This window comes from Podarcis vaucheri (genome assembly GCF_965113315.1).
Source record: "Podarcis vaucheri genome assembly, chromosome: 2".
Classification (NCBI taxonomy): domain Eukaryota; kingdom Metazoa; phylum Chordata; class Lepidosauria; order Squamata; family Lacertidae; genus Podarcis; species Podarcis vaucheri.
Window position 1 is genome coordinate 7,052,255 of NC_138760.1, and position 27,760 is coordinate 7,080,014.

The window sequence follows — 27,760 nt, forward strand, 5'->3', positions numbered from 1 at the left end:
CCTCGCCTTTCAAAATTGACAGCAGGAGGGTGTCACCATGAGCCAGCAGAATCTAGTAGAAAGAGAATCCTGGAAGAAAACCTAGAGTCATTCCTTGAACTATGAAAAATACCATGTGTGCCAAATTCCTCCTTTTGAATAAATTATGCAGGCTGCTACATTTTGCATAAATGTTGCAAAGTATAATTTATTCTAAATTTGCTTTCTGAAGACTCAGAATTTCTTCTGAGATTTTTTTTGGTAAAGAATAGAGTGGCGGGGGGTAGGCAACAACATGTAGGTGTGGACTTAGAGCCATGGGAAAGGGGCCAAGAACTATGGGGGGCTATGAAGGCTGACCCTCTAATCACTGGAACCTCTTCCCAGCTTCTGGGAGTCTGTTCACATAGATTAGATGGCAAACATCTAATGTGAGCACACAGGGAAAGCCTGTGTCTGGAAACAGCATCAAAACAGAAGGCAGTCATGGCATCTAAAGTGTGCAGTTCCATTATAATGTTATATTATCCATTAGGAGACATGAAGTGGATGAGAACATATTGGTCTCTTGCAAACAGTGTGAACAGGTCAGTCCAAATGTTTGTTAACAGGATGGCAAATTTATCATCATCACCCCCAGAGTTTCATGGACACCTTGCCAAAGACATCCCAGGTATTTCACCTGCTAATCATTTGATGAGTTCACTGCCATGGCAACAGCCACAACGGATCTGTACATTGTACTGTAATGGGTGGAGGCTTGCTGATGTCATCATGGAAAGTGTGAATGAGGAATAAGTCTGCCTGTCTGCTAGATAAGAATGGCAGCTGCAATACATCCTCCTGGTTTAAACTGAAACTGGCTAAAAGTGTGTGTGTGTGTGTGTGTGTGTGTGTGTGTGTGTGTGTAAGTAACACACACACACTGAGAAAGGGGGGAATGCAATTGTTGCAGATTTTTCTTTTTGTACTACAACCATTACAACAATCCTTTTCTTCTTTTAAAGGTAACCACTAAAAGTAAGCAATTATGCTTATAGCATAATGATAAAGCCATCATATAAGCAATACAAAACATTATTATTATTATTATTATTATTATTATTATTATTAATTATTATATTTAGATTTCTTACTCATGCTTCCTCGGGATGCTGGTGGCGCTGTGGTCTAAACCACAGAGCCTAGGGCTTGCCGATCAGAAGGTCGGTGGTATGAATCCCTGCGACGGAGTGAGCTCCCGTTGCTCGGTCCCAGCTCCTGCCAACCTAGCAGTTCGAAAGCACGTCAAAGTGCAAGTAGATAAATACCTCCGGCGGGAAGGTAAGCGGCGTTTCCGTGCGCTGCTCTGGTTCGCCAGAAGTGGCTTAGTCCTGCTGGCCACATGACCCGAAAGCTGTACGCCAGCTCCCTCGGCCAGTAAAGCAAGATGAGCGCCGCAACCCCAGAGTCATCTGCGACTGGACCTAACAGTCAGGGGTCCCTTTACCTTTACTCATGCTTCACCATAAGGTCCCAGTACAAATGTAACAAACAATTTCTAAAAGCAATAACAAGCACTTTTACCAGCATTTAAAAGCAAACCAGAAAAACCTGCTTGGAAGGTGCCCTCTATTTGCAGGTCTTTTCTGGCCCAGGACTGGTGTAAAGAAAGGAAAGGCGTGGCCTTGAAGTTGTCTGCCAACGTTTATTCCAAGCAGGCACACAGGTCACTTGGCCACAGTTTTCCCCACTATGGTGAGATGTACTTATTCCTACAGGAGGCAGTGATGGCTGCCAACTTGGATTAATCTAATCTTTTAAAAGAATTAGCTTTATCCTCCCTTTATTTATCTAATTCTTTCAAAAGATTAGATTAATCCACTGACACTTTTGCTCGGCCTCCGCAATTGGAGGCGGTAATGGTTCTGAATACCAAGTGCTAGAAGCCACAAGAGTGAAGAATGCTTTTGTGTTCAGGTCCTGCTTACAGATTTCCCTTGTGGGCATCTGATGGCAACCGTGAGAACCATCATGTGGACCAGATAGGCCATTGGTCTGATCCAGTAGGGCTCTTTTTATGTATTTGGATTTGAATCTTAGAAATTATTAATAAATGTGCATCTATTCATCTAAATCAGCACCTGCCATTTTGATGCAAATCTGTGTCCTCTTTTGCCCTCTCTTTGTGATGATGCATAATTGGCCACACCCTAACAGGTTACACCTCTGCAATACTGTTTTCTGCAATAGATAAATTCTAGACCCCACCCTAATGAATCCAGCCTGTTTATCCTGTCTCTTACCACACTTCTTCTCCTATATATACACCAACACCCTCAAGTTGCAGTTAAGCCTGCGTGGTTCTCTAAATTTCTGCTGGTTCATATGGTTCAGTGTGCCCAGATCTTTACTGCTCAGACTGGGTGATGCTGACCTCTGTCACTTTCCCATCTTGCTCACAAACAGTCCTGGTTCATAGAGTCCCAGGATGACAGAGAGAGAAGGAAGCAACATAACACATAATATGCAATCTTAATGTCCCAAAGACTCAGCATTTTTGCCTCCTCCTTGGACTCTAAATGAATGATGTCTCATCCACACTGCACATTTAAATCTTAAAGCTCAGATTGAGGGGGTCATGCTTTTCTGTATGGTTCATTCCCAGGCTTCTCCTCTGTTCTAGAATTTAAACTGGTTCCTTGGTGTAGAATAGCTAAACCAGGCATGTCCAAAGTCCTTTTTGGGGGCCTAATCCTGCCCGCCAGTCGGTAAAATCCTAAAAAACCCCTCAATAACCTCAATCCTAAAAGAAGCTCAACAGCTCGAACCCTAAAAAAAAGGTCAACAACTTTGGTTGGCCCCCATGGCCCTTCACTTCATCAAATATGGTCCTCTTTGAAAAAGGTTGGACACCACTGACCTAAACTATGGGCGTAGGATACCTAAACTATGGGTTTTTGTGATAGGACTCATCCCTGACCCTAGCATGATCCAGTCGCTAGGCCAACTGCACACTTCCAGGCTCCACCTCAACCTACCAGAGACATTTTGCCATGACCTGCTAGCCTCTCAGGCTCTGCCCCGACCCCCCTGTATCTGTATCTCTGAAGATTTGGGCAATAATATCCAGACTGCCACCACAAGCCCTCAGTCTCCCTGTAACCCAAGCCTTAGTTAACAGAACACTTGAATCAAGCCGTTTCATTTCATGCCAATCTGCCCAGGGGCTTCTCCACCTGACTTAGGGTTGCTTGGCCCGCTGAGACCCTAAGACCCAGAGGGCAGAGGCTATAACAAGACAGGGATGGAGAACCTGCAGCCTTTCCGATGTTGCTGGACTACAGCTCATATAAGCTTTAGCCATTAGCCATGCTGGCTAAGGCTGATGGGATTTGGATGGGTGGCGCTGTGGGTTAAGCCACAGAGCCTAGGGGTGGCCGATCAGAAGGTCGGCGGTTCGAATCCCTGCGACGGGGTGAGCTCCCGTTGCTTGGTCCTTGCTCCTGCCAACCTAGCAGTTCGAAAGCACGTCAGAGTGCAAGTGGATAAATAGGTACCGCTCCGGCGGGAAGGTAAATGGCATTTCCGTGCGCTGCTCTGTGCTTCGGTTGGCCAGAAGCGGCTTAGTCATGCTGGCCACATGACCCGGAAGCTGTACGCCGGCTCCCTCAGCCAATAAAACGAGATGAGCACCGCATCCCTAGAGTCGGTCACGACTGGACCTAATGGTCAGGGGTCCCTTTACCTTTACCTTACTATCTGAAAGGCCACAGGTCCCCTTTTCTGAAGTAAGGGATGCTGTCTGATAGGTTATGGAGTGGAGCCTAGTGGAATAGGGCAGAAGCCAAGCCCAACCTGACAGGAAAGAGAACCTGGTAGAAGAAGGGACCAGATCTTGGCTGTATCTGGTGCATCAGAGGTTGGAGACTGATGAGCATGGGGGGGGGGGTGAAAGCTAACAGCAAAGGTTATGAAAGCCAAGCAAAAATGATCCTTGTGGTCCCTTCCAACTCTGCAATCCTATGATTCTATGAAATTGGTGTGCGCTCTCTGGTTCTGATCTCTTGCCCAGATACTTTAGCTTTGATTTTCTGACAGTTTGCAGCCGTGATCATCTCTTTGTCCCAAGGGTGGAGATGCATTCCTAGCTTTTGGAATGATGCTGCAACCACAGCACAGAGTGCGAAGAGTTTGGCAATACACCCCCTCCCCAATGTTGCCTAAGTACCTGCACAACACTTGCCAAATGAAAGCAAGCATTTCCCAGTTGCCTAGGCACCACAGGCACACACCCTACTCTTTGCACTATGCTGTAAGGATGCCGTGCAGCCTACTGAACTACATGAACCATTAGTCTGACTCAACAGAAAGCAGCTTCCTAGAATCATAGAATCATAGAGTTGGAAGAGACCACAAGGGCCATCGAGTCCAACCCCCTGCCAAGCAGGAAACACCATCAGAGCACTCCTGACATATGGTTGTCAAGCCTCTGCTTAAAGACCTCCAAAGTAGGAGACTCCACCACACTCCTTGGCAGCAAATTCCACTGTCGGACAGCTCTTACTGTCAGGAAGTTCTTCCTAATGTTTAGGTGGAATCTTCTTTCTTGTAGTTTGGATCCATTGCTCCGTGTCCGCTTCTCTGGAGCAGCAGAAAACAACCTTTCTCCCTCCTCTATGTGACATCCTTTTATATATTTGAATATGGCTATCATATCACCCCTTAACCTCCTCTTCTCCAGGCTAAACATGCCCAGCTCCCTTAGCCGTTCCTCATAAGGCATCGTTTCCAGGCCTTTGACCATTTTGGTTGCCCTCCTCTGGACACGTTCCAGTTTGTCAGTGTCCTTCTTCAACTGTGGTGCCCAGAACTGGACACAGTACTGCAGGTGAGGTCTGACCAGAGCAGAATACAGTGGCACTATTACTTCCCTTGATCTAGATGCTATACTCCTATTGATGAGGCCCAGAATTGCATTGGATTTTTTAGCTGCCGCGTCACACTGTTGGCTCATGTCAAGTTTGTGGTCAACCAAGACTCCTAGATCCTTTTCACATGTACTGCTCTCAAGCCAGGTGACACCCATCTTGTATTTGTTCCGATGTTCCTTAGTCAAGCTCTAAACTCTTACATGGCCTTTCAATTTTTCTAGGGCAGGGGTCCACAAACGTTTTTCAAAGAGGGCCAAATTTGATGAAGTGAGCATGCATGAGGGCCGACCAAAGTTGTTGAGCTTTTTTTACACTGATTTTTAAATACTGATTTATACTGCCACGGGGGCCAGATTAAATCGACCGGCAGGTCCAGATTAGGCCCCCAAAACGGACTTTGGACATGCCTGTTCTAGGGTCAGATGAGCTAACCAAAGTCCAGAATAGGGTCAGACTAGAGTTGCAGGACCTTGGATAGCTCCAATCAGACTCTACCTGCCTGACTAACCACCACCAAGTGTTTGTCAGAGTAGTGGTGGTAGGTAATTTTAGATTCTGGACTTAATGATCTTATGAGAAGGCCCTATGTAGTTGGTCTTATGACCACTGCACCTCTTTATGTGGTTATGTGTATTACTTCATTGACTTTAGAACTGTTTTAAGCCAATCTCTGCACCAGGAGCCTCCCTGCTCATTCTATTGAATGGGGCTCTGGACTTCTGCCCCAAAGTTCTGCTGTGTTGCCACTACAGCCTGTGGTCTTGTGTGGTCGTGCTTGTGGTCAAACAGGACACATACCAACCTCGTTTCAAATCCAAATCATGAAAGATTTTGGTTCAATTAAACTTTATTGAATAGGACCATAGCTTCCTTTCTACAAGGTTAAAGGTTCAGTCCTTGACCTTCTACTTTGTTAAAGCATCTCTGGGGAAATACAACAAAAACATGAGGCCAATGCTGTGCCCTATAAATCTATGGTTTGACCCAAGTGACTGTGTAGCCTTTCTGATTGCATCACGGTGGTGGTGATGGTAGTGGTGACCAGTGAGCCCACAGGTCCTTCCCTCTTCCTTGATAGCAGGAATAATAATAAATTCTGAAAATGTGAGTTGAAACAAGACTTCAGAATACTGTGTGGAGCCAAGGAAGACAATTCAATTCAGCCTTCAAATATATTTCACATTTAAAAAATAATATGGCGAGGATCCACCCTGAGAGTACATTTGGAAATTCCAGAGAAGTACAAACTAAGCTAAGTTACAGATGGGTAGCCGTGTTGGTCTGCCATAGTCAAAATAAAAAAATTCCTTCCTGTAGCACCTTAAAGACCAACTAAGTTAGTTCTTGGTATAAGCTTTCGTGTGCATGTGTATCTGAAGAAGTGTGCATGCACACGAAAGCTTATACCAAGAACTAACTTAGTTGGTCTTTAAGGTGCTACAGGAAGGAATTTTTTTATTTAAACTAAGCTAAGTAACCATATTCTGATCTGCGAAATGATCAGGTCAGTTCAGTCTGAAATTAATAATGAACAAATTCTTCCAGTATCTTTCATAAACTTTTTTGGGCCCATGGGCACATTTACAAAAATGAGAAACCAGTGCTATTCTTCTAGAAAAAGAGGTGCTGAACTCACTACGAATGCCTCCCTTGTGGTCTGTTAAGAACGGAGAGGTGCTGGAACTGAGTTCTGGTGAGTTCCAGCTGGGGGAAAAAAGCCCTGGGAGAAACTGCAATGGGTACCACATACCCACGAGCTGTGCTTTTGGCTACAGTAGAATGTTTGTTTTAAGCCTAATTTCAGCAAGATGGAAGGAGGGGGTCCTGTGGGCATCTGCAAAGGCTTTGATGGGCCCATGTGTGCCCATCGGCACCATGTTGGGAACCTCTGCTTTAATATTATATTAAAAGAAACCCAAACAATTCATTTAAACATTTACTACACACACACATGTACCATATCAATACATATTATTGTTGTCGTTGTTTAGTCGTTTAGTCGTGTCCGACTCTGCGTGACCTCATGGACCAGAGCACGCCAGGCACTCCTGTCTTCCACTGCCTCCCACAGTTTGGTCAGACTCATGCTGGCAGCTTCGAGAACACTATCCAACCATCTCGTCCTCTGTCGTCCCCTTCTCCTTGTGCCCTCCATCTTTCCCAACATCAGGGTCTTTCCCAGAGAGTCTTCTCTTCTCATGAGGTGGCCAGAGTATTGGAGCCTCAGCTTCACGATCTGTCCTTCCAGTGAGCACAAAGGGCTGATTTCCTTCAGAATGGATAGGTTTGATGATCTTGCAGTCTATGGGACTCTCAAGAGTCTCCTCCAGCAATTATTGAATATAATATATTCATTATTATAGGATGGACAAACCATACTATAATAACAGTCCCTTAAAATAAGTTATAGCCATTTTTAAAATTATTATTTCCAAATCATATTCTTACAGCATTCCAAAGATCCCAATAGGCCCACATTTTCCTTAAACTTTTTTTAAAAATCCACCTCAGTACATCTTACGTAGATATTTAACATGGTTAATGAATGCAAGTGACCCTGCTCTAGAGACACCAGAATACTAGTGGCTGGGAACCGCGGAAGGGCAGAATGCTCTTGTGCTCAGGCCCTGCTTAAGGGTTTCCACACAGGCATCTGGGTGGCCCATGTGAGAACAGGATGTACCATTGGCCTGATCCAGCAGAACTCTTCTTATGTTCTTGTGACACTCAGTTGAATGTTGGTAAGTGGTGCTCCATGTTAGGATTCTTGCTCCATGTTTGCAGTCATGGGATTGTTGTCTATCATATGACGGTGTATGTTTTCATTCCACAGTGTGGGAAGTGACGGAGAGAGGATGTTTTGTGTTACTGTGTTCCGTGATGTAGGACTATTGTCCTTTGTTTCTTTCTCTCGTTGCTCTCTGATGAGAAAGAGGAAGGGGCTAAGGTAGAATGCTCCGAGTGTATTATATGTAAATACAGTGGTACCTCGGGTTACATACGCTTCAGGTTACATACGCTTCAGGTTACAGACTCTGCTAACCCAGAAATAGTACCTCGGGTTAAGAACTTAGCTTCAGGATGAGAACAGAAATCGTGCTCCGGTGGTATCAGTTGCTGTGATGTTCGGGCTGAAGAAAGCTTTTGAAGCTTCCGAACGACCGACCAGGAGGGAGAGAACTTGCCATTCGGGCATGTGCCTCTGCCAGGGTCCTACACAAGAGTAAAGGTAAAGGGACCCCTGACAGTTAAGTCCAGTCACGAATGACTCTGGGGTTGCGGCGCTCATTTTGCTTTGCAAGCCGAGGGAGCCGGTGTTTGTCTGCAGACAGTTTTTCTGGGTCATGTGGCCAGCATGACTAAGCCACTTCTGGCGAAACCAGAGCAGCACATGGAAACGCCGTGTACCTTCCTGCCAGAGCGGTACCTTTTTATCTACTTGCATTTTGCTATGCTCTTGAAATGCTAGGTTGGCAGGAGTTGGGACCGAGCAACGAGAGCTCACCCCGTAGCAGGGATTCAAACCGCTGACCTTTGGATTGGCAAGCCCAAGGCTCAGTGGTTTAGACCACAGCACTACACGAGATTAGGAAGAGCCCAACATGGTTATGGGCCCAGGAATCAGGACCACAGACCCAATGCCAGCAGAGGAAGGACCGGGGACTGTACAGTTGTCTGGGTTCTACACAGACACTCTCATAAATAAGAATGGGGTAAGTGCCCCTCTTCTCACACAGGCATTCATTGCCCAGGGATCCTTAGCATTTTAAAGGGGTTTGTTTTTTCCTTGGTAATCAGGTCATCCCCCCCCCCCAAAAAAAACCCCAGCATTTGTAGCTGGAGGCCTGTCTGTGGCAGGAAGTCAATTTCAAAATTCTTAACTTAGAAATCCACATGCCTCCCTTTCTGTATTTACAGATTGCCTTCCAGAATTGTCCCTCAAAGTGGATAATTAAATAATAATGCATACAAAGATGGCAGGGACGTAATGACACTTGTAATGTGGAATTAACTATGGTAACTATGGATATATAACAGATGGAGAATTGTAAAAGATGCAAGAAATTTTATCTTAAATATGGAACCCATGGAGGGAGGGAAGGTTCAAAATACCTTGTAATGTGGTCTTATTTTAATGTTTGAAATGGTTAAGTTAAAATGTATAAAATTGTGAAAAAACCAATAATATTCTTTTTTTTAAAGAGAAATAATAATAACTTCTGAATGGAAGGGGGAGGGGCAATATACTTCACAAATTGTCAACCACTCCCATAAATTACCAATGAGGGAGGGATAGATTTACTTGACTGCAGTAAATAGTAGAAAGAAACTAAAGGGGGGGGGGAAATAAAAGCTTTCTGGATGTTTATAGCTGACAATTTAATACCTATGTTGGTCATGAGTGACAAGGATGATGAAATATGGATTTCAACTAGAGGCAGATACTGTGTTAATTATATAGGGGTAGGCTTCCGGAGTTAAAATGTTTGCAAGGTGAACGTCTGATAATCTCAATGAAAGTCATTTTTTGCATTTCACCCAGACCCACTAGGTGTGGACATATTATTTAGTGGGTTTCAAGAAAGGATGGGCTGGTGCCAGACTAACCAAGCCTGTGAATAGTTCGAATTTCTTTCATTTCACTTCTCCAACCAAGCCCAACTCCTGAAAGCCATATAAAGGAAGACTTGGAGAGGATTTTGGACTGTTCATCTCTCTCTACGCCGCCACCTTTATGCCGCAATGAGTCGACAGCTGAATGCCAGAGCTCTGAATGGAGGGAGGGGGTTTAGTGCTGGTTCTGCAATTGTTTTCGGAGGGGGCAGGATCAATGACTCCTCTCCTAGCCGAAGAAGCGCCGGAGCAGCAAGTGGAATTGGTGGCATTTACAGTAGAAGCCTTTACAATCTGGGGGGTACTAAGCGCATCTCCCAGAGTGTGGTTCCTGGAGGTGCACATCGTGGAGGTGGATTTGGTAGCTATGCTGGTGTTAGTTTTGGTGGATTTCCTGGTGGTGGATGGGCCAATGGCAACTTTGGCAATGGAAGGAATGGCCCTGGGTTTCTTTCCCATCCTCCGGGGAGCATCCCAGAAGTCATCATTAACCAGAGCCTCCTGGCGCCACTTAACCTGGAGATTGATCCTGAGATCCAGAAAGTACGCAGAGAAGAAAGAGAGCAGATCAAGAACCTCAATGACAAATTTGCTTCCTTTATAGACAAGGTAGGATTTTTGAGCTCCTGTGTTAACTAACCGTTTCGTACTGTTGTTACATATTACTAAACTGTTACTAAATTCCTTTGTCAAACAGGAAATATTTAGCAGTACTCCAAATTGATATGCCTGTGATTATGTTAGTTCATACATTTTTGAAATATATATAATTTATCTGCCTCTTCCCCCCTTCGTACAAACACTTTACGGTTCTTATCTCACTTGTCACCACCCCTGGACACACTGATGGTTATATAGGCATCTACTTTGGCCAATTATTATCTAAATCTGGGAATGGGTCAGCTTTCTTGGATTCTGCCTGTCTTTTTATTATGGCAAATTAAAATAAATGAAAAATAGACATTTTAGTAGAAACACTGAACCTTAATTCATAGAATGAGGACAGATGGATGATTTAATAAGACTGTCCTTTTTCAAATTTATTTGGAAATCTTCTAATGAAGCTTGATGATGTTAAGGAAATAGGCTCTTTTCAGTTAGCCAGTGTGGTGTAGTGGTTAAGAGCGGTGGATTCGTAATCTGGTGAACCGGGTTCGCTTCCCCGCTCCTCCACATGCAGCTGCTGGGTGACCTTGGGCTAGTCACACTTCTCTGAAGTCTCTCAGCCCCACTCACCTCACAGAGTGTTTGTTGTGGGGGAGGAAGGGAAAGTGGAATGTTAGCTGCTTTGAGACTCCTTTGGGTAGTGATAAAGCGGGATGTCAAATCCAAACTTTTCTTCTTCTTCTTTACATTTGTAAGAAGATCTTCTAACAATGTATTCTGGGTACAACCCCTGTTTCCATTTGAGCGAAAACAGCATGTGGTAATATCATGGCATGATGCATTTGGGTTGAACTTACTTTTTTGGCAATTTTTAAGACCTGCTGTGACAGATAGATAGAGAGACAGAGAGATAGATAGAGAATATTGAAAGGCAACTCCATAATGTGAAACCGCTCCATAACACATATCTTGACAAGTCTTGTGCGAGCCCAACAAACTCTCAGCATTGTTCTTCCTGGGAGAGGGGCAACGAGATGCAAAGCCCAAGGAGGTTAAATAAACACAAGGTAGAGCAGCTTCTCGTTGTTCAGGAAGGATGTCTGAATCAAATTCCATACTCTAATATTTGTAAATTAAAATTCATAGTTTTCCATCTAAGCCAAAGGAAATTTACCTGGCGATTTTCGTGTAGGGGAACATGGGTTGCAAGCTACATAGTAAAGCAATCAGGTGATTTCTTCAATGTAGACTGGATGGGACACACAATACACCACAAGAATTCCTGTGATGCTGCTTCCTATGTGCTAGAGAAGAAATAAAATTGAAAAGAAAACTCAAGGAAATTTTCCTAATTTGATTCTCTTCCCCCAATTTGAAAGCTTTATGATTGCTTATGATGGCATGCATCTCCATCCAGCAAGTGATATCCATTTGCAGAAGTAGACATTGGTGTGTGCAGCCAGTCAATGGATATTAACATCTTGTTGCTCATGCATACTGCAGTGTTTATCCAAATCATATTGAACAGAGAGTGAGACCACTTTCATCCAAGGCCAGCAATTGTTTCTGCAACTACAGCTGAATCAGGATCAGGGTGTTTAGAAAACATCTTGTATGTACAGGATTTGGCAAGGAAAATAATAATAGAATGTTAAGCATTATCATGCAGACTTACCTTTTATTCAGGCAGTTATGCATCCAATGTCACAGTGTGGAGTGTTCTGTTAAGGGTTCCAGCCAGCCAGTGAGCCAGCCAGCCATGCCCTTTTCCAGGACTCCCTTCCATTTCCTCTCCCTCCTCTCAGGAAGTTTTCCATGCTCTCCTTCAATAGCCAGCATTTTGTGGTCACTCAGCATACTGTCCTCAATGTGCTGCTTTGGATGTTCCCCTTTCCACGTGGTGTTCTGATTTTGTGTGTGTGTGCTTTTGCAAAATTGGCGTTCCCCCATGAGTGCAGATACTACCATCTACAGCATGCATGGAACTGTTTTGACTACAGAAGGATTACCTTTGCAATTACAGTGGTACCTCTGGTTACGTACTTAATTTGTTCCGGAGGTCCGTTCTTAACATGAAACTGTTCTTAACCTGAAGCACCACTTTAGCTAATGGGGCCTCCCGCTGCTGCCGCGCCGCCGCTGCACGATTTCTGTTCTCATCCTGAAGCAAAGTTCTTAACCCCAGCCAATATTTCTGGGTTAGTGGAGTCTGTAACCTGAAGCATATGTAACCCGAGGTACCACTGTAATATCAGGAATAGCCAATATTGTGACCTCCAGTCAGATGTTGCTGTACCACAACTCCCACCATCCCCGACCATTGACTGTGCTGGATGGAACTTATGGGAGCTGTGGTCCATCAACTTCTGAAGGGCATCACATTGGCTACCCCTGATAGAGAGTGCCCTGTCCTTTAGAGTCGAAACCTGAATCTGAGCATTTTGGACTTCAAAATTTGCACTAAAATATTCAACAGTTCAGTTTTCTTTTATGTCATGTGACATTTTAGTAGAATTGCTCTCCATGCTATGCCTGGAAGGGCTTAGAGCTGCAGTGCGACTACCCTTGGCCCAGTGGCGTAGCGTGGGGGGTGCAGGGGGGGCCGCCTGCACCGGGCGCAACATCTGGGGGGCACGCGCACACTCGCAGCTCTCTGACCCTACCAGGCTCACTCACTCTCTCTCACTGCAGTGCTGGCTGTGCGAATCCGATCCTGTCGCCGCCCACTGTGTGTGTGTGGGGGGTGCCAGGCGTGCGGTGCGGAGAGAGAGCGAGGGACTATCTGGGGGAGGGACAGTGCAGCGGCCGCCCAGCGCAGCGCTGAGCGCGGGAGAGAACCACACCAGACCAGACCAGGCAGCAGCAAGAAGAAGCTGGCAGTGGCGGCAGGTTAGGGGTTAGGGGGCGCAAATTACTTGCCTTGCCCCGGGTGCTGACAACCCACGCTACGCCGCTGCCTTGGCCATTCCTATATGCATGTTGAAGCTGCTCGCCAGTGCCCTGTCCCTTTCAATCTGTTTGATCCTCAGGTTCGATTCCTCGAGCAGCAGAACAAAGTCCTAGAGACCAAATGGAACCTCCTGCAGCAGCAACCCATCTCCCACGCGAAGAGCAACATGGATTCCCTCTTTGAGGCCTACACCAACAGCCTGAGGAAACATCTAGACTCTCTGAAGGGTGAAAGAGGGAGGCTGGGCTCAGAACTGAAGAACGTGCAGGAGCTGGTGGAAGACTTTAAGCGCAGGTAGGTGAGGAAAGGCAAGGCCAACACTCAGTTCTTCCCACCCGGAGTGCAATTCCCCAGTGATGGAGACGTACATTTTGAAGTTCAGGAGCTCATCATGACAGCCTTCATAGCTACGATCCGAACAGCAGCTCTCAGATACAGGCAGCTGTGTTATCCGTATCTTCACAGGCACTTCCCCTGCACCAAAGCAGGCGTGTGTAGCATAACACTAAATTTAATTAGGAACAACTGACAAGCCATAGATGTTAAAGAACAAATTCATCTGGTAAAGCACATTAGGCTTGAACCAAAGATCTTCAGCCCACTGAAATGCAACCTTTAGCTTTTAATTAGAAATGCAAACAGTCTTGCAAAAGTACCCAGCTTCTCCTTGACCACCCCCCTCATTCTCTGAGTCTCTAAGCTAATCAGTCACAAATAAACTAGCAATCCTCATCAGCACCACATTCACTTGCCAGTGCACGGTACTCTTTGCTCCTGTTTTGAGAAAGGTCTCCTATCATGGTTTACACATTTGATGGGAAGTGCCATTGTAGAATAGAAATTAGTAGAGCCCCTTACTCTCTATTTCACCTTGCCAGTGGCGTTTCCCCTGGTTTTGTGCCCCCCTTTTTTACTTTAAACAGATATTGAACAGATTATGGCCGCAGATCCATCACAATCTTTGCTTTTGTTTTCGTTCACTCTCAAAAGGTACGAGGAAGAAATCAACAAGCGCACCACTGCTGAGAATGAATTTGTACTGCTAAAAAAGGCAAGTCTTGAAACGCACGCAAAGTGATGACACCCGTTATAAATCAGGGGTGAAATACCTCAGGCCTGAGGTTTGAATAAAGCTCTGCCCAGGCCTCTTTCTGGCTCTGGGGAATCTTCCTACACAACCACACTCTCTCTCTCCTCATTGTCCTGGCTTCATAGCATCCGGGCCGAAATGTCCGTGAACTCTGATAATGACTCTTGTGTGCCAGGGTGAAGGCTAGAGGCTGCATGTGTGTGTGTGTGTGTGTGTGTGTGAAAGCCAGCCTTCTGTACAAATGTAAAATCTACCTTCCTTTCCCTGCCCACATGGGCCTCTGGTATCGGTCCCCTGGGGGGCTGTACAGAAAGGAATGTGGCCTTTGCTCTGAAAAAAGTTCTGCACACCTATTCCAAATGGAGGTAAGTGAAGGGGTATGTGAGTGTGGAAATATGTTTATATACAGGCAACCTACCCATCAACTGTCCTGCTTTAAGCGGTACATCCTGGAATTATAGAAGCTTCTGATCAGATCCCATGATGTCCTGTTTTGGCTCACACAAGAGTGCAGCCCTGAAAGATGTGCATTTGGGGGGGCGGCACACTCTCACACAAGTCACATGACTCGTGCAGGAGCTGCTCTCCCGATTTTCCTCTGTGGCATGTTAGAGGGTGTGCAACTAGTGAATTTACAATCAAAGCAGTGCATGAGTTTTGTTAAATTAAAAACAAACAAATGAACACGTATATCTAGAATGAGCTCCATGTTCGAGTGGGCACTGGGGAAAAATAAAGCCCTCTAGTGTGCCTCCTCTGATGTTGATCTTTCCTGGTGGGCTTACCTGCTAGAGATCATGGTGGCAGCAGTGGCAGGCAACTGTAGCAGGACTGGTGGCAGAGGCAGCACAATAAGTCATCTGCCATGTAGATTTCCCACAGTGCTCTAGAATGATGCCACATTGGGGGTTTTATGAGTATCTGAAATGGTGGGTGACTTCCAAATCCACCATCATCTGTACTGGGCCCTGCCCCAGCAGTGGAGCCCTAGCAGCTGCTCAAGGATATCAGCTGCTGATGCCATCGTAGATAGATAGATGATAGATAGATAGATAGATAGATAGATGATAGATGATAGATGATAGATGATAGATGATAGATGATAGATGATAGATATAGATAGATAGATAGATAGATAGATAGATATAGATAGATAGATAGATGATAGATAGATGATAGATAGATAGATAGATAGATAGATAGATAGATAGATAGATGATAGATGAGATATAGATAGATAGATGATAGATAGATAGATGATAGATAGATAGATAGATGATAGATAGATGATAGATAGATGATAGATAGATGATAGATAGATGATAGATGATAGATAGATAGATAGATGATAGATAGATAGATAGATAGATAGATGATAGATAGATATAGATAGATGATAGATGATAGATAGATGCACAATCTCTTCCATTCAACATAGGATTTAAGTTTGGGAGAGTGGAGGGCACAAATCTGAGATCTAAGATGGTAATTTCAGGGCTTTCAGCACCAAAAAAATGAGGGCCTATGTTTGGAAGGTGGGATGCAACGTGTTTCCATTTTTACCTCCCTGCTCCAACTGGATTCACCTTTTTTTTTTTGGCAGAGGGAGGTGTGTTTTCAATGTTCTTCCCCTGCAGGCCCAGGACCTTGCATTGTAGATTTGAAAGGACCCTAGAGTAAAGGAGGAATGCCCCACAGTCTGTGATTTACTCCCTGCAGTTTCATCAAATGCTTAACTTGGGCTATACCTCTACTGCTGTGTGTTCATTTGACTGGTTCTTAACCCTTTATGATCTTCAATGTAATTTCCCCTTCCCAGGATGTAGATGCAGCCTACATGAACAAGGTGGAGCTGGAGACCAGGGTGGCTTCTCTGACAGATGAACTCAACTTCTTGAGATCCCTGTATGAAGTGGTGAGGATACTTTGTGCTCTCCTAAGGACCACCTGAGATTCCCTGCATGAAATAAACTGATTGCAAACATTCCTACCCTTATCTGGATTCCATAGAGCAATGGCTACCCAATGATTAAGATTTTTGTGTGACTTACAGGAGCTATCACAGATGCAAGGGCAGCTAAGTGACACCAGCATCATCCTCTCAATGGACAACAACCGTGACCTGGACCTGGACAGCATCATTGCAGAAGTCAAAGCTCAGTATGAAGATATGGCCAATAGGAGTCGAGCAGAAGCAGATGCCATGTACCAAAGCAAGGTGTGTACATCTGGCTTGGGCAAGTAACATGACAAGTGATGCAAGATGTGGCCATTAAAATGCCACTCGAATCCATGTGAAACTTGACAAATTCATCCGAAGAAATTTGGACACCTGGAGCAGATTGAAGCTATCCTTTTTAGGAAGGATCTCTATAATAAAAATGAATGTGCTCCCCAAACTATTGTTTCTCTTTCAATCGATCCCGATACTGGGTGGGACGAACCGTCTCAGGGAATGGCAACGATATATTTCAAAATTCATCTGGTAGGGGAAGAGACCCAGAACAAAACACCTAGTCTTAATTGATATTAAGGACAGAGGAGGCTTCTCACTGCCAGATATAAGTCTGTACTCTGAGGCGGTCTGTTTCACCTGGTTGAGGGACTGGTGTTCATTGGGGAACCCAGACTTATTAGATCTTGAAGGATTTAATATCAGGTACGGTTGGCGTGCATACCTGATCTATGGAAAGTACATAAGGACTTTATCAATCATATTATCATAAAACCCTTATTTAAAGTCTGGGAGAAATACAGAGACCTTCTAGAACAGAAGATGCCATGGTGGATCTCACCAATTGAGGCAGTGGCTGTAAGGAGGAAAAACTCAAGTGGAAAGTGGCCCGTCTACTGAACATTACTTAAAGAAACTTGACAAATTCAAAATAGGAGAGTTAATGAGAATTTCCCAACTAAAAATAATTCCCGCAGTTAGAGCACTGTAAAGGTAAAGGGACCCCTGACCGTTAGGTCCAGTTGCAAACAACTCTGGGGTTGCGGTGGTCATCTCGCTATACTGGCCGAGGGAGCCGGCGTACAGCTTCCGGGTCATGTGGCCAGCATGACTAAGCTGCTTCTGTCAAACCAGAGCAGTGCACGGAAATGTCTTTTACCTTCCCGCCGGAGCGGTACCTATTTATCTACTTGCACTTGACGTGCTTTCGAACTGCTAGGTTGGCAGGACCAGGGACTGAGCAACGGGAGCTCACCCCATCACGGGGATTCGAACCGCCAACCTTCTGATTGGCAAGCCCTAGGCTCATGCTTTCTTGTTGCAAAGAAGAGCTCAAAACAATAAAAATCTATTGACTTGCTTCTAAAAAAATATCTAGCCCACTCTTGTCTACTCTGGCTGGCTGCTATGGCTCCTCAAGGTCTTGGGCAGAGAGAGGGAGAGGGCTTTCTCATCACATGCCCCTTGATCCTATCGATTGGAGATGCCCAGGGACCTCCTGTATGTAAACACCTGCTTTGCCACTTAGCTAAGATCCTTCTTGTCTGGGAATTTCTGCATTCAAAAGCCAAAGTTGAGAATCTGAGCGGCACTCAAGATTCGGAAGGTTTTTTGTTTTATTGCTTCTTGCTTTTGCAATTGTATGTTGAAACATGCCATTGAACTAATGGATGGAATTCAACTTAGTGCTAGGTGGGGTATGCACTTGTGGATCAAGGTCTGCTTGTGCAATGAGACAAACCCACTCTACTCCATCTGCATGCCCCCTAAACCTGTTTTGGGGGCATAGTGCTTCCCTCCAACTCCTCTTTCACCTTCAGCCACTGGTAGCTACAGGCAGTTGCAACTGGTGATGGATTAGGCCTAAGACTGGCTGCTGCTGCTGTTACACTTTATGATGTCAATTAAAATCAGTTTCAGGAACTTCAGCTCACAGCGAGGAAACATGACGATGCCTTGAAAAATTCCAAGATGGAGATTTCTGAGTTGAATCGACTCATCCACAGACTAAGATCAGAAACGGAAAGTGTGAAGAAACAAGTAAGATGCACATTGCTTTAGCAGATATACATAGCAAAGGTTGTTTGTTTGCATCCAGTGATTGCTCTGCCGCAGAGGTTCTCCATAAGTTGTTGGAATTCAGTTCCTATCAGCCTCAGCTAGCAAAATCAGAGGTCATGGATGATGCGAGTTGTAGTCCAATAACGTTTGGAGAGCCACATGGTTCTCACATGGTCTAATAATGTTACAGTGAATAGTGCACATTGCAGTGGTTTGGGAAAAGACTTTTAATGGAGTGAATGTATTGTTAGCTAATTAAGAATTTAATAGCAGTAATGCTTTCTGGAAAACAAGTCAACCCAGCACTAATTAGCTCCAGCAGTTTTACTGTGGTTTTGCAATATTTGGGGTGAGTTTATATACACTCATGGTGGGGAAACTGTGGCTTTCCAGATTCTGTTGGACTCCAACTCCCATCAGCTCCAGACAGCCTGGCCGATGGTCAATGATGATGGGAGTCGTAGTTCATCAAGATTTGAAGTGCCACAGATTCCCCACCTGTGATATTCACCCTGCTTTCAGGATGTTTTAGCATCACCTTGTGAAGAAATGATCTTGAGTTAAGCCCAAGGCTGGCAATAATATTTATGTTTGATTTTACAAATATGCCTTGAATCCATTTCAACTAAATGATTCAGTTCCTGGTTTATAAATATTTTTGCTGATTTCACAACACAGTATGATTCTCTCATTTGGCATTCCATAAATACAGGTGTGTCACGAATCCTTTAAATTATGACTGCTACAAACTTCAAAATGTAAATACGGATTTTTGAGTTGTGAACATTTTTTTTTTAGTTTTCTTTCAAAAAGATGTATTCTGGTCTGATAATCTGTAACACGCTACGCCTCAAGAAGTGCAGGAAATAATGTTACCTTTGAAAAAATTGGGGGCTAAATCAGGAATAGGCAAATCATTCCTGTTAGTCATTCTGGCTGGGGCTGTTGGGACCTGGAGTCCAACATCATCTAGAACAGGGGTAGGCAACCTAAGGCCTGTGGGCCGGATGCGGCCCAATCGCCTTCTAAATCCAGCCCACAGACGGTCCAGGAATCAGCATGTTTTTACATGAGTAGAATGTGTTCTTTTATTTAAAATGCATCTCTGGGTTATTTGTGGGGCATAGGAATTTGTGTGTCTGGCCCACCACATGGTCTGAGGCATAGCTGTCAACTGTCCCTTACTTGGCGGGAAACTCCCTTGTCCCAGCGCCGTGTCCTGCTGCTGTCCCTTATTGATGATGTCCCTTAAATTTCCCGGGTTTCAAAGGAAGCAGCTCCTCTCCCTCCCTCCCTTCCGGCCAGGGAGGAGGGAGGCTCCAACTGTGTTGCTTGGCTGCGTTGCTCACCCAATAAGGAGTTTAAGAACAACTGGGGGGTGGAGCTTGCATGCCTTGTGCCGATCAAATCGGCCTCGTTGCCTGGGGATTCACCTTTGCTCAGAGCTTCCCAGCAGAGAGGTGACAGTGGTTTTCCTTGCTGCATCCCCTTTGCTGGGTTGCTGAGCTGTGAGAACCACCGCTTGAGGCTTTGTTTGGCTGCTGGCTGGGCTTTCTGCTTTTGGCTCAGAGGGACTCAGAAGCTGAACATACCTCTGCCCGGAAAATCCCTTATTTTGGCTGCTGATCCCTTATTTTTGAGGCTGCTGATCCCTTATTTTCAAATCTGTAAGTTGACAGCTATGGTCTGAGGGACGGTGGACTGGCTCACGGCTGAAAAAGGTTGCTGACCCCTGATCTAGAAGGCACCAAATTTCATGCACTACAATGATTCCTAAGATGTTTTTGACTTACTGCATAGCTACATCTGATAGTTAAGGGCAAAAAATGGACTCCAGTAACCCAAATGAATGAAGCGTTCATTTAGAGGCAGAAAGAAGCATTTGAAACATTCAAAGCACTGTCACTTGTGGTGTAAATTCTTAAAGCCCCAATTCTTAAATTTATGGGTAGACCTTTTTGTCAAGACGTTTGCTAACTTGTACTTGACAATGAAATGGAGATTGTGACTGTGTAAGAACTTTTGCCTTTGGCTGTGTTATTTCAATTTGTTAGAAAGCTGTGCGCTATGTTCTTAAGAGGGCTGCGGGTGGTGCTGTGGGTTAAACCACAGAGCCTAGAACTTGCTGATCAGAAGGTTGGCGGTTTGAATCCCAGTGACGGGGTGAGCTCCCGTTGCTTGGTCCCTGCTCCTGCCAACCTAGCAGTTCGAAAGCACATCAAAGTGCAAATAGATAAATAGGTACCACTCCGGCAGGAAGGCAAGCGGCGTTTCTGTGCGCTGCTCTAGTTTGCCAGAAGTGGCTTAGTCATGCTGGCCACATGACCCGGAAGCTCTCCGCCAGCTCCCTCGGCCAGTTAGGTCCAACGACTGGACCTAATGGTCAGGGGTCCCTTTACCTTTATGTTCTTAAATTAGTGTTCTTATGGTAATTCTTGTATCAGTTTGAGACTGTACTGGGCATATGGAAAATTTCTGAAAATAAGAAATAATAATTAAAATGGCTAATGCTTGCCCTGAAAAAAGCTCCCCAAAAGAAGCTCTGGTTATATGGGCTGATTTCTATGTGAGCTGATTTCTGTTCTTTGCGTTTTCTCCATAGTGTGTCCATCTTCAGTCATCTATTGCTGAAGCTGAAGAACGTGGAGAGATAGCCCTCAAAGATGCAAGGGAAAAGCTGTTGGAACTGGAGAATGCCATGCAGAAGGCTAAAGAGGAGCTGGCTCGCCTTTTGCGTGATTATCAGGAACTTTTGAATATTAAGCTAGCCTTGGATATTGAGATTGCCACCTACAGGACCCTCCTGGAAGGAGAAGAATGGAGGTGGGTGTGATGAAAACCAATGGCATGGCTGACAGGCTGTCCACACTAGGACTAGTTCTTGCCTCCCCCCTCAGAAATAACGACACGAGACACAAAAATTCGGGTTAATGGGTCAAATTAGGCCACAACTTTATCGATTACAGGAATTGAGCGGTATTGGCTTAGGCATTGGTCCTAACAACTATCCGGCTTCAGCCCGCTTGCTAGAAGACCGGTAAGGGTTAACCACCAGTAGGGGGAGTCCTGCTGAGGCACGTCAACTAGGAGCTCCCCCCCGGAGTTACCGCTTGGGGACGTGCCGTGGGCCCACACCTCCATAGGCTTAGGACAAGGCCACGACCCCCAGAATCCTTTACTGGACTACCCTTTTGTTTTGGGGGAAGGTGATGGCGCTTCCTTCCCCCTTCATCTGCATAACAATAGAACAATACCCTTACCAATGCCTAACCGCCAATACCGAGGAGTTGTGACGGATTGCTACGAGGTAGGCGAAAACCAAGTGGCTGGTGCCAAGTTGCCAGTTGGGAAAATTCCTACCAGGCCCCTTGACGGCGACCAACCGAAGTTCATAGCAACGTCAGAGAGCCTAGCCTAACGGGTGGGAGGGAAGGGAAAAACCTGGCTAGCTGCCTCGGCCGCGGCAGACCTAAATGTAGCGTGGCCACGCCCCCCGGGCCAGCCAATTGGCTGGCCGGGGGATGACGCGCCCGAGGATTCCCTGATATCGCGGGGGCGGAAGGCAGCCCCCGTGAGTGTGGGGAGGGGTGTGAAGCCCGCAACCCCACCTCCTCCCTAGCTCGGAAGTGGCTTTGTTTCCGTACCATTTTCTCTGGCATTGATGCGTTTTACTCCTCAATTTATTCTTGAGAATCCAGGAACTGATCTCAAAAGGTTCTGTTCTCATTTACCCTGTTGCCCTGTCTACTTCAAATATTGATTTGTTCTGTTGTTGTTGTTTTTGTTGTTGTTGTTGTTGTTGTTGTTTAAATCCCATCACAATCTTCTGAGATCAGAACACTGGACTCAGCTATACAGCTGCAAATAAAACCTTTTAAGTGCAATATACAAGGTGACACTGGATGGCGATGGTGAGCCTTATGGAAAATTCAATGTATTTTTTAAAAGGCTTTAAAAAAGCATTTCAGAACATTTTTAATATGTGTTTAGATTCCACCACCATTGTCTCATGTAATGACAAGCAATCTTATATTGTTAATGCTGCCTCTACATCCCCCATCTTCATCCTCCTGTACAGTCAGTGTTGGAGCAATAATAATAATAATAGCAATAATAATAAATAAGCCTGGGTGATACTAACAAGCGTCTAGCTAGTTTGATGAAGCTCAGTGCTATTGGGACAGGGGAAGCCAGTTTTGCCAGCAAATCCTGAAGAGGGCACATGATCGGTTTCATTCAGTGCTGCTTGAAAAAATAATGGAAAATGTTGCTTTCCCCTTTATATAAAGACTAGATAATGTAATCACCCAGTGAACAGTGGCAGTACTAGTATAGCACTAATGCTTGTTTGTTGGTTTGTTTGTTTTTAAAAAAGTTGCCTGGCAGTATTCACTATATGTGAATACAATCTACACAATTATCAAGCAATTTGCTTTGCTAACAATAATGCTAGCAAGTAAAAATGAATTCAGTCTAGCAATGCTCATATTCAGAATGGGAATCCTGTGGTCCTCCATGTGTTGATGGTCTACAGTTCTCATCATCCGTGATTGTAGGTCATGCTGGCTGGGAGTTTGATTCTGACAATGTCTGCCATGGGATCCTCATCCCTGTACAGAGGTGATGCTTTGCCACCTTTATGAGCCATGAGCAATAACAGATAACAACAGCAAGGCTGCAATCCTATACTGTACTTACATTCTCAATGGCAGGGATGTACTCGAATGCTGCAGAAATCGAGTTTTCATTCACACTTTAGCCAAATTTCATTGACAAAGAGCATCAGCAACTGCTACCAAATCGATACTGCATTCTGAGCCATTTTCGCTATTTCTCAGAACCTATTCCTGCAATTGTTCAAAAGCACATCAAAGTGCAAGTAGATAACTAGGTACCGCTCTAGCAGGAAGGTAAACGGCGTTTCCATGCGCTGCTCTGGTTCACCAGAAGTGGCTTAGTCATGCTGGCCACATGACCTGGAAGCTGTACGCCGGCTCCCTCGGCCAATAAAATGAGCCGAGCGCCCCAACCCCAGAGTTGGTCACAACTGGACCTAATGGTCAGGGGCCCCTTTACCTTTATTCCTGCAATTGCTGCAGAAAGAATCAGTTTGACTGCATTTTAGCAAATGCAGTGACTCAAATTGCACCACCAATTTCTGTGTCAACTCTGTTTTCCCCATTGAAGCGCATTTATAAAATTTATCTTCAACAACAACAACAACAAACAGCAACTGGCAGATTTAAACTTTTCAAGCTGAGAGAGACAACCAGTCTTTCATGGAGAAGAAAGCAAGGCAGGTATAATTACTGAGAGAAGTGCAAGGTGGGATTTTTGTTTTGTTTTGCTGGGAACAAAGACACCACAAGAGCCTGGGGGGCACAATAGCGTCCCTGCAGGCCAGAATAATTAACATGCTGTTAATGTTAGCTGTGCCATCAGTTGCAACTGACATTTCAAGAAACAAAGAGACAATTGAAATCAATTTTGCAATGGACAATTTCAGGTTGATTTACAAGGCATTTTGTTAGCTGAATGATTTTATGAGACACTTTTGGCCAAGGTAATTTCAGCAGCCAACAAACACCCAAATACCAGTGAGTATCCCTGCTCAACAGTAAGATCCATTGAACCCTGTATACTCTTACTTGGGAGTAAGTCCTACTGAATTCAGTGGGGCTTAGCTTGGAGTAGACCTGAAAGTGTGCATGATGCAATAGTATCTGCAGACTAGCTTGAGAAGAAGGAGGATGTGGAATACGGAATTGCTCACTTTTTTCTTTTTTCTTTTTCTTTCCCCAAACAGGATGTCTGGAGAATATGGCAGTGCTGTAAACATATGTAAGTAGCCAAAGATTTTGTGCTGGCATTCTGGGTTTGCAACGACAGCATGTTTCTGAAGCACCAGGCCACATTCAAGTACCCCATTCCACTGGAAGCCAGAGCAAGGACTGTCGCTGGTGCAGTGAAGGTTTCCCTCTCTCCTCTCTCTGCGCCTCACCAAATCCACTATCCAGATGCAGAAGATGCCCAGTACAGCATGTGGGGGCAGGAGACAGAATATTCCCTTATACAGTGGTACCTCAGGTTACATACGCTTCAGGTTACAGACTCCGCTAACCCAGAAATATTGCTTCAGGTTAAGAACTTTGCTTCAAAATGAGAACAGAAATCGTGCTCCAGCGGCGCAGCAGCAGCAGGAGGCTCCATTAGCTAAAGTGGTGCTTCAGGTTAAGTATGGACCTCCGGAACAAATTACTGTATTTTTCGTCCTATAGGGCACACTGGCCCATAGGACGCACCTAGGTGTGTTTTTTTTGGGGGGGGGGATTTTTTTTTAAAAAAATATTTCCCCCCCACCAGCTGCGGGGCTGGGGCTGGGGAAGCCCGAGCTTCCCCTGACCCCAGCCCCTAGAACAGGCTGCCGCCTGCAAGCCTTGCGAGCCCGGCGGGACCTCCCGCTGGGCGCGCAAGGCTTGCGGACAACTGCCCGAAGCACGGGGCGTGCTCCGCAGCGCACCCTGTGCTTCGGGCTGCCTCCTGCTGCCCGCAAGCCTGGAGAACGAGAGGGGTCAATGCACACCGATGCCTCTCACTCTCCAGGCTTCAGCGAAAGCCTGCATTCGCCCCATAGGACACACACACATTTCCCCTTCATTTTTGGAGGGGGAAAAGTGTGTCCTATAGGGCGAAAAATACGGTAAGTACCGTATTTCTCGCTCTATAGGATGCACCGGACCATAGGAGGGTGAGAACAGGAAAAAAATAATTCTCCCCCTCTCTGCTCAGCACCCCTTCAGCGAAGTGGCAGGAAAAATGGAGCCCCTTCCATTTCTCCCCCCGCTTCACTGGAGGGGCGCTGTGCAGATCTCCCTCTCCGCTGAAGCCAGGAGAGTCTTGCTCTCCCGGCTTCAGCAAAAGGAACCCGAAGCCTTCGGAGCGCAGTGCAAGGTCCCACTGTGCTCCAAAGGCTTCAATGCGAAGCCTCCGGAGCGCGGAGGGAGCGCTCCCTCTGCGCTTTGGAGGCTTCGCGTTGCTATTGCTGAAGCCAAGGAGCCTGCATTCGCTCCATAGGACACACACACACACACTTCCCCTCAATTTTTGGAGGGGGAAAAGTGAGTCCTATAGAGCAAAAAATACGGTACTTAACCCAAGGTACCACTGTACTGCATCAGACCATTGGTCCATTAGCTCAGCACTGTCTACTCTGACTGGCAGTAGCTCTCTGGGGTTTCAGGCAGAAATCCTTTTACCTGCTCTACCTGGGGATACCTGAAGTTGCAGCTGGGACCTTCTGTTTGCAAAGTAGTTGCTGTACCACTGAGCTACGAACCTTCCCTAAGTTATAGCCCCTAATGAATAAGGATTCAGATTGTTTGCACATCAAATGTTCTGAATATTCCCAAAGCTTTTAAGTGTGAATATCACATACCAACAGGGAACTCATCTCCTAAAGTGGACCCTTAATTTGCTGAAGTACTTTGTTAAAAAAGCAGGAGGACAAGACCGAATACAACTCAGTAGGAACTGAACATCCTCAGATGGTGTAGAATAGTGACTGTTAGGAGAAAGATGGAAAAAACTGGATGAGGGGAGGTGGGTGAGATGGAATTTCTTAGAAAAGGACCAGGCTGGCTGGCTAGCTAGCTGCTGGATTTCAGAAAAAAAGGAACTCCTCTCTACAATATTTTGATGCATGGGCAATTTGTATTATGCCAAATGGTATCATATCCTATACAGGCTTAACTGAATGAGTGTCTGACTTGGGAATCTGTTGGAATGAATCCACGGCTTCCCTTTAGGAATCACTCTAAAATTAGTGTGCCACAATTAAAATGATCTTCTTCTTCTTCTTCTTCTTCTTCTTCTTCTTCTTCTTCTTCTTCTTCTTCTTCTTCTTCTTCCTGAAGCTGTAGTTAGCAACAGCGGCATGGCAGGAGGGAATGGACTGAGCCGCAGAGAAGGGCTCAGTATTAGAAGCGGTTCAAGTTCAGGAAGTGGCAGGGGCGTCGTGGGATATGGCTCTGGAGGTGGCGGAAGTTGCTCCGGCCTGAAAATCATATCAACAACCTCTACGAGCAAAAGGACAACCATCAGATGAACCGTAATCATAATGTACTGAAGGACCAAACTGACCACTTGCAAAGCCTAGAGGCTGTCAACACTAAATATCTGCTGTGAAGAAACTTGCCCTTTGTGTGCAACAACTCTTTTTCATGGCTTCAGAAGGGGGTTGGAAAACCTGTGGCACTTCACATGTTCCTAGATTACCGTATATCTCTCAGCATCTTTAGCCAAGGACCATGTTGGCTGGCATACTGATATATATAAAATTTCCTACAAGCATTTAACTTTAACTGCTATGGCTCCTCACGCCTCCAAATCCTAAGAACATCACAATGCTGAGAAGCCTCCAGTTAGGCTTCGCTAACCACCCTTGCACAAAGAACTACAATTCCCAGGGTTCCCTTCAAAGAGGGGGTGACAGTTAATTCAATACAGTGATACCTCTGGTTATGGGCTTGATTCATTCCTGGGTGCTGTTCGCACCCTGAAAAGTCCGCAACTAGAGTGCCGCTTCTGTGCATGCGGGCAGCATGATAGAGTGTTTCTGCACACATGCGAGGTGCGCAGAGCGCTTCTGCACATGTGTGCATGGCGAAACCCGGAGGTATACACTTCTGGGTTTGCCGCGTTCGTATCCTGAAAAAATGCAACCAGAGAATGATGTAACAGGAGGTAAAGGTAAAGGGACCCCTGACCATTAGGTCCAGTCGTGGCCGACTCTGGGGTTGTGGCGCTCATCTCACTTTATTGGCTGAGGGAGCCGCCATACAGCTTCTGGGTCATGTGGCCAGCATGAGTAAGCCGCTTCTGGCGAACCAGAGCAGCACACGGAAACGCCGTTTACCTTCCTGTTGGAGCGGTACCTATTTATCTACTTGCACTTGGACGTGCTTTCGAACTGCTAGGTTGGCAGGAGCAGGGACCAAGCAACGGGAGCTCAGCCCGTCGCGGGGATTCGAACTGCTGACCTTCTGATCGGCAAGTCCTAGGCTCTGTGGTTTAACCCACAGCGCCCTCATAACAAGAGGTGCAACTGTATAAATCTGTGGTGTGCTGGGATATTAATATGCTGCCAACATTATTCTGCACTGTTGCTTGCTTTGTGTTGCAAAAAATGGTTTGTGACACAGCAGCTCAGAATGGCTCCCTAACACACATTCTCTCTCCGCTTCCCCCATTCAGACAGTTCGATCTTGCAAGCCTGAGTTCATCTAAAGTGGGCCTGGCTACCATTATAGCCCTTTGGGTGAGGGACTCACTGCCCAATCACCCATCACTTTCTCTCACTGTGCTTTCCTTCTGGGATGTCAGGACCTCCCCAAAAGTACTGATCTTTCACTTTACTGATGGGCTTGTATGGCACAATCCCAGAATGAGAAAAGAATCACAGGCCCACCAATGCTTGTTTGTGAGAACATACAATCTCCCAGGTTTTTTGAGGAGGGGGGAGGGGTCAGGGACTGATAGAACATCCCATCTATAGCTCCCATCCCCAAAGAGAAAATCCCTGGAGGACAGAAAGT

At 45.6% G+C, this 27,760-nt stretch overlaps 1 protein-coding gene across 2 annotated transcripts; it reads left to right on the top strand.

Moving 5' to 3' along the window:
- The first annotated feature begins 8,013 nt into the window (after nucleotides 1-8,013).
- On the top strand, nucleotides 8,014-26,356 carry LOC309522506 (keratin, type II cytoskeletal 75-like). Of its 2 annotated transcripts, XM_082205833.1 has the most exons (10): nucleotides 8,014-8,605; nucleotides 9,436-10,115; nucleotides 13,142-13,356; nucleotides 14,053-14,113; nucleotides 15,972-16,067; nucleotides 16,206-16,370; nucleotides 18,021-18,146; nucleotides 20,770-20,990; nucleotides 23,974-24,008; nucleotides 26,081-26,356. In XM_082205833.1, the coding sequence occupies exons 2-10, from the start codon at nucleotides 9,636-9,638 to the stop codon at nucleotides 26,269-26,271; spliced, it is 1,590 nt and encodes a 529-aa protein (XP_082061959.1). In that variant the 5' UTR covers nucleotides 8,014-8,605; nucleotides 9,436-9,635; the 3' UTR covers nucleotides 26,272-26,356. The 2 variants fall into 2 exon arrangements, with proteins under 2 accessions (XP_082061959.1, XP_082061958.1); XM_082205832.1 differs by having other exon boundaries at nucleotides 8,014-10,115.
- The last annotated feature ends 1,404 nt before the right edge of the window (nucleotides 26,357-27,760 follow it).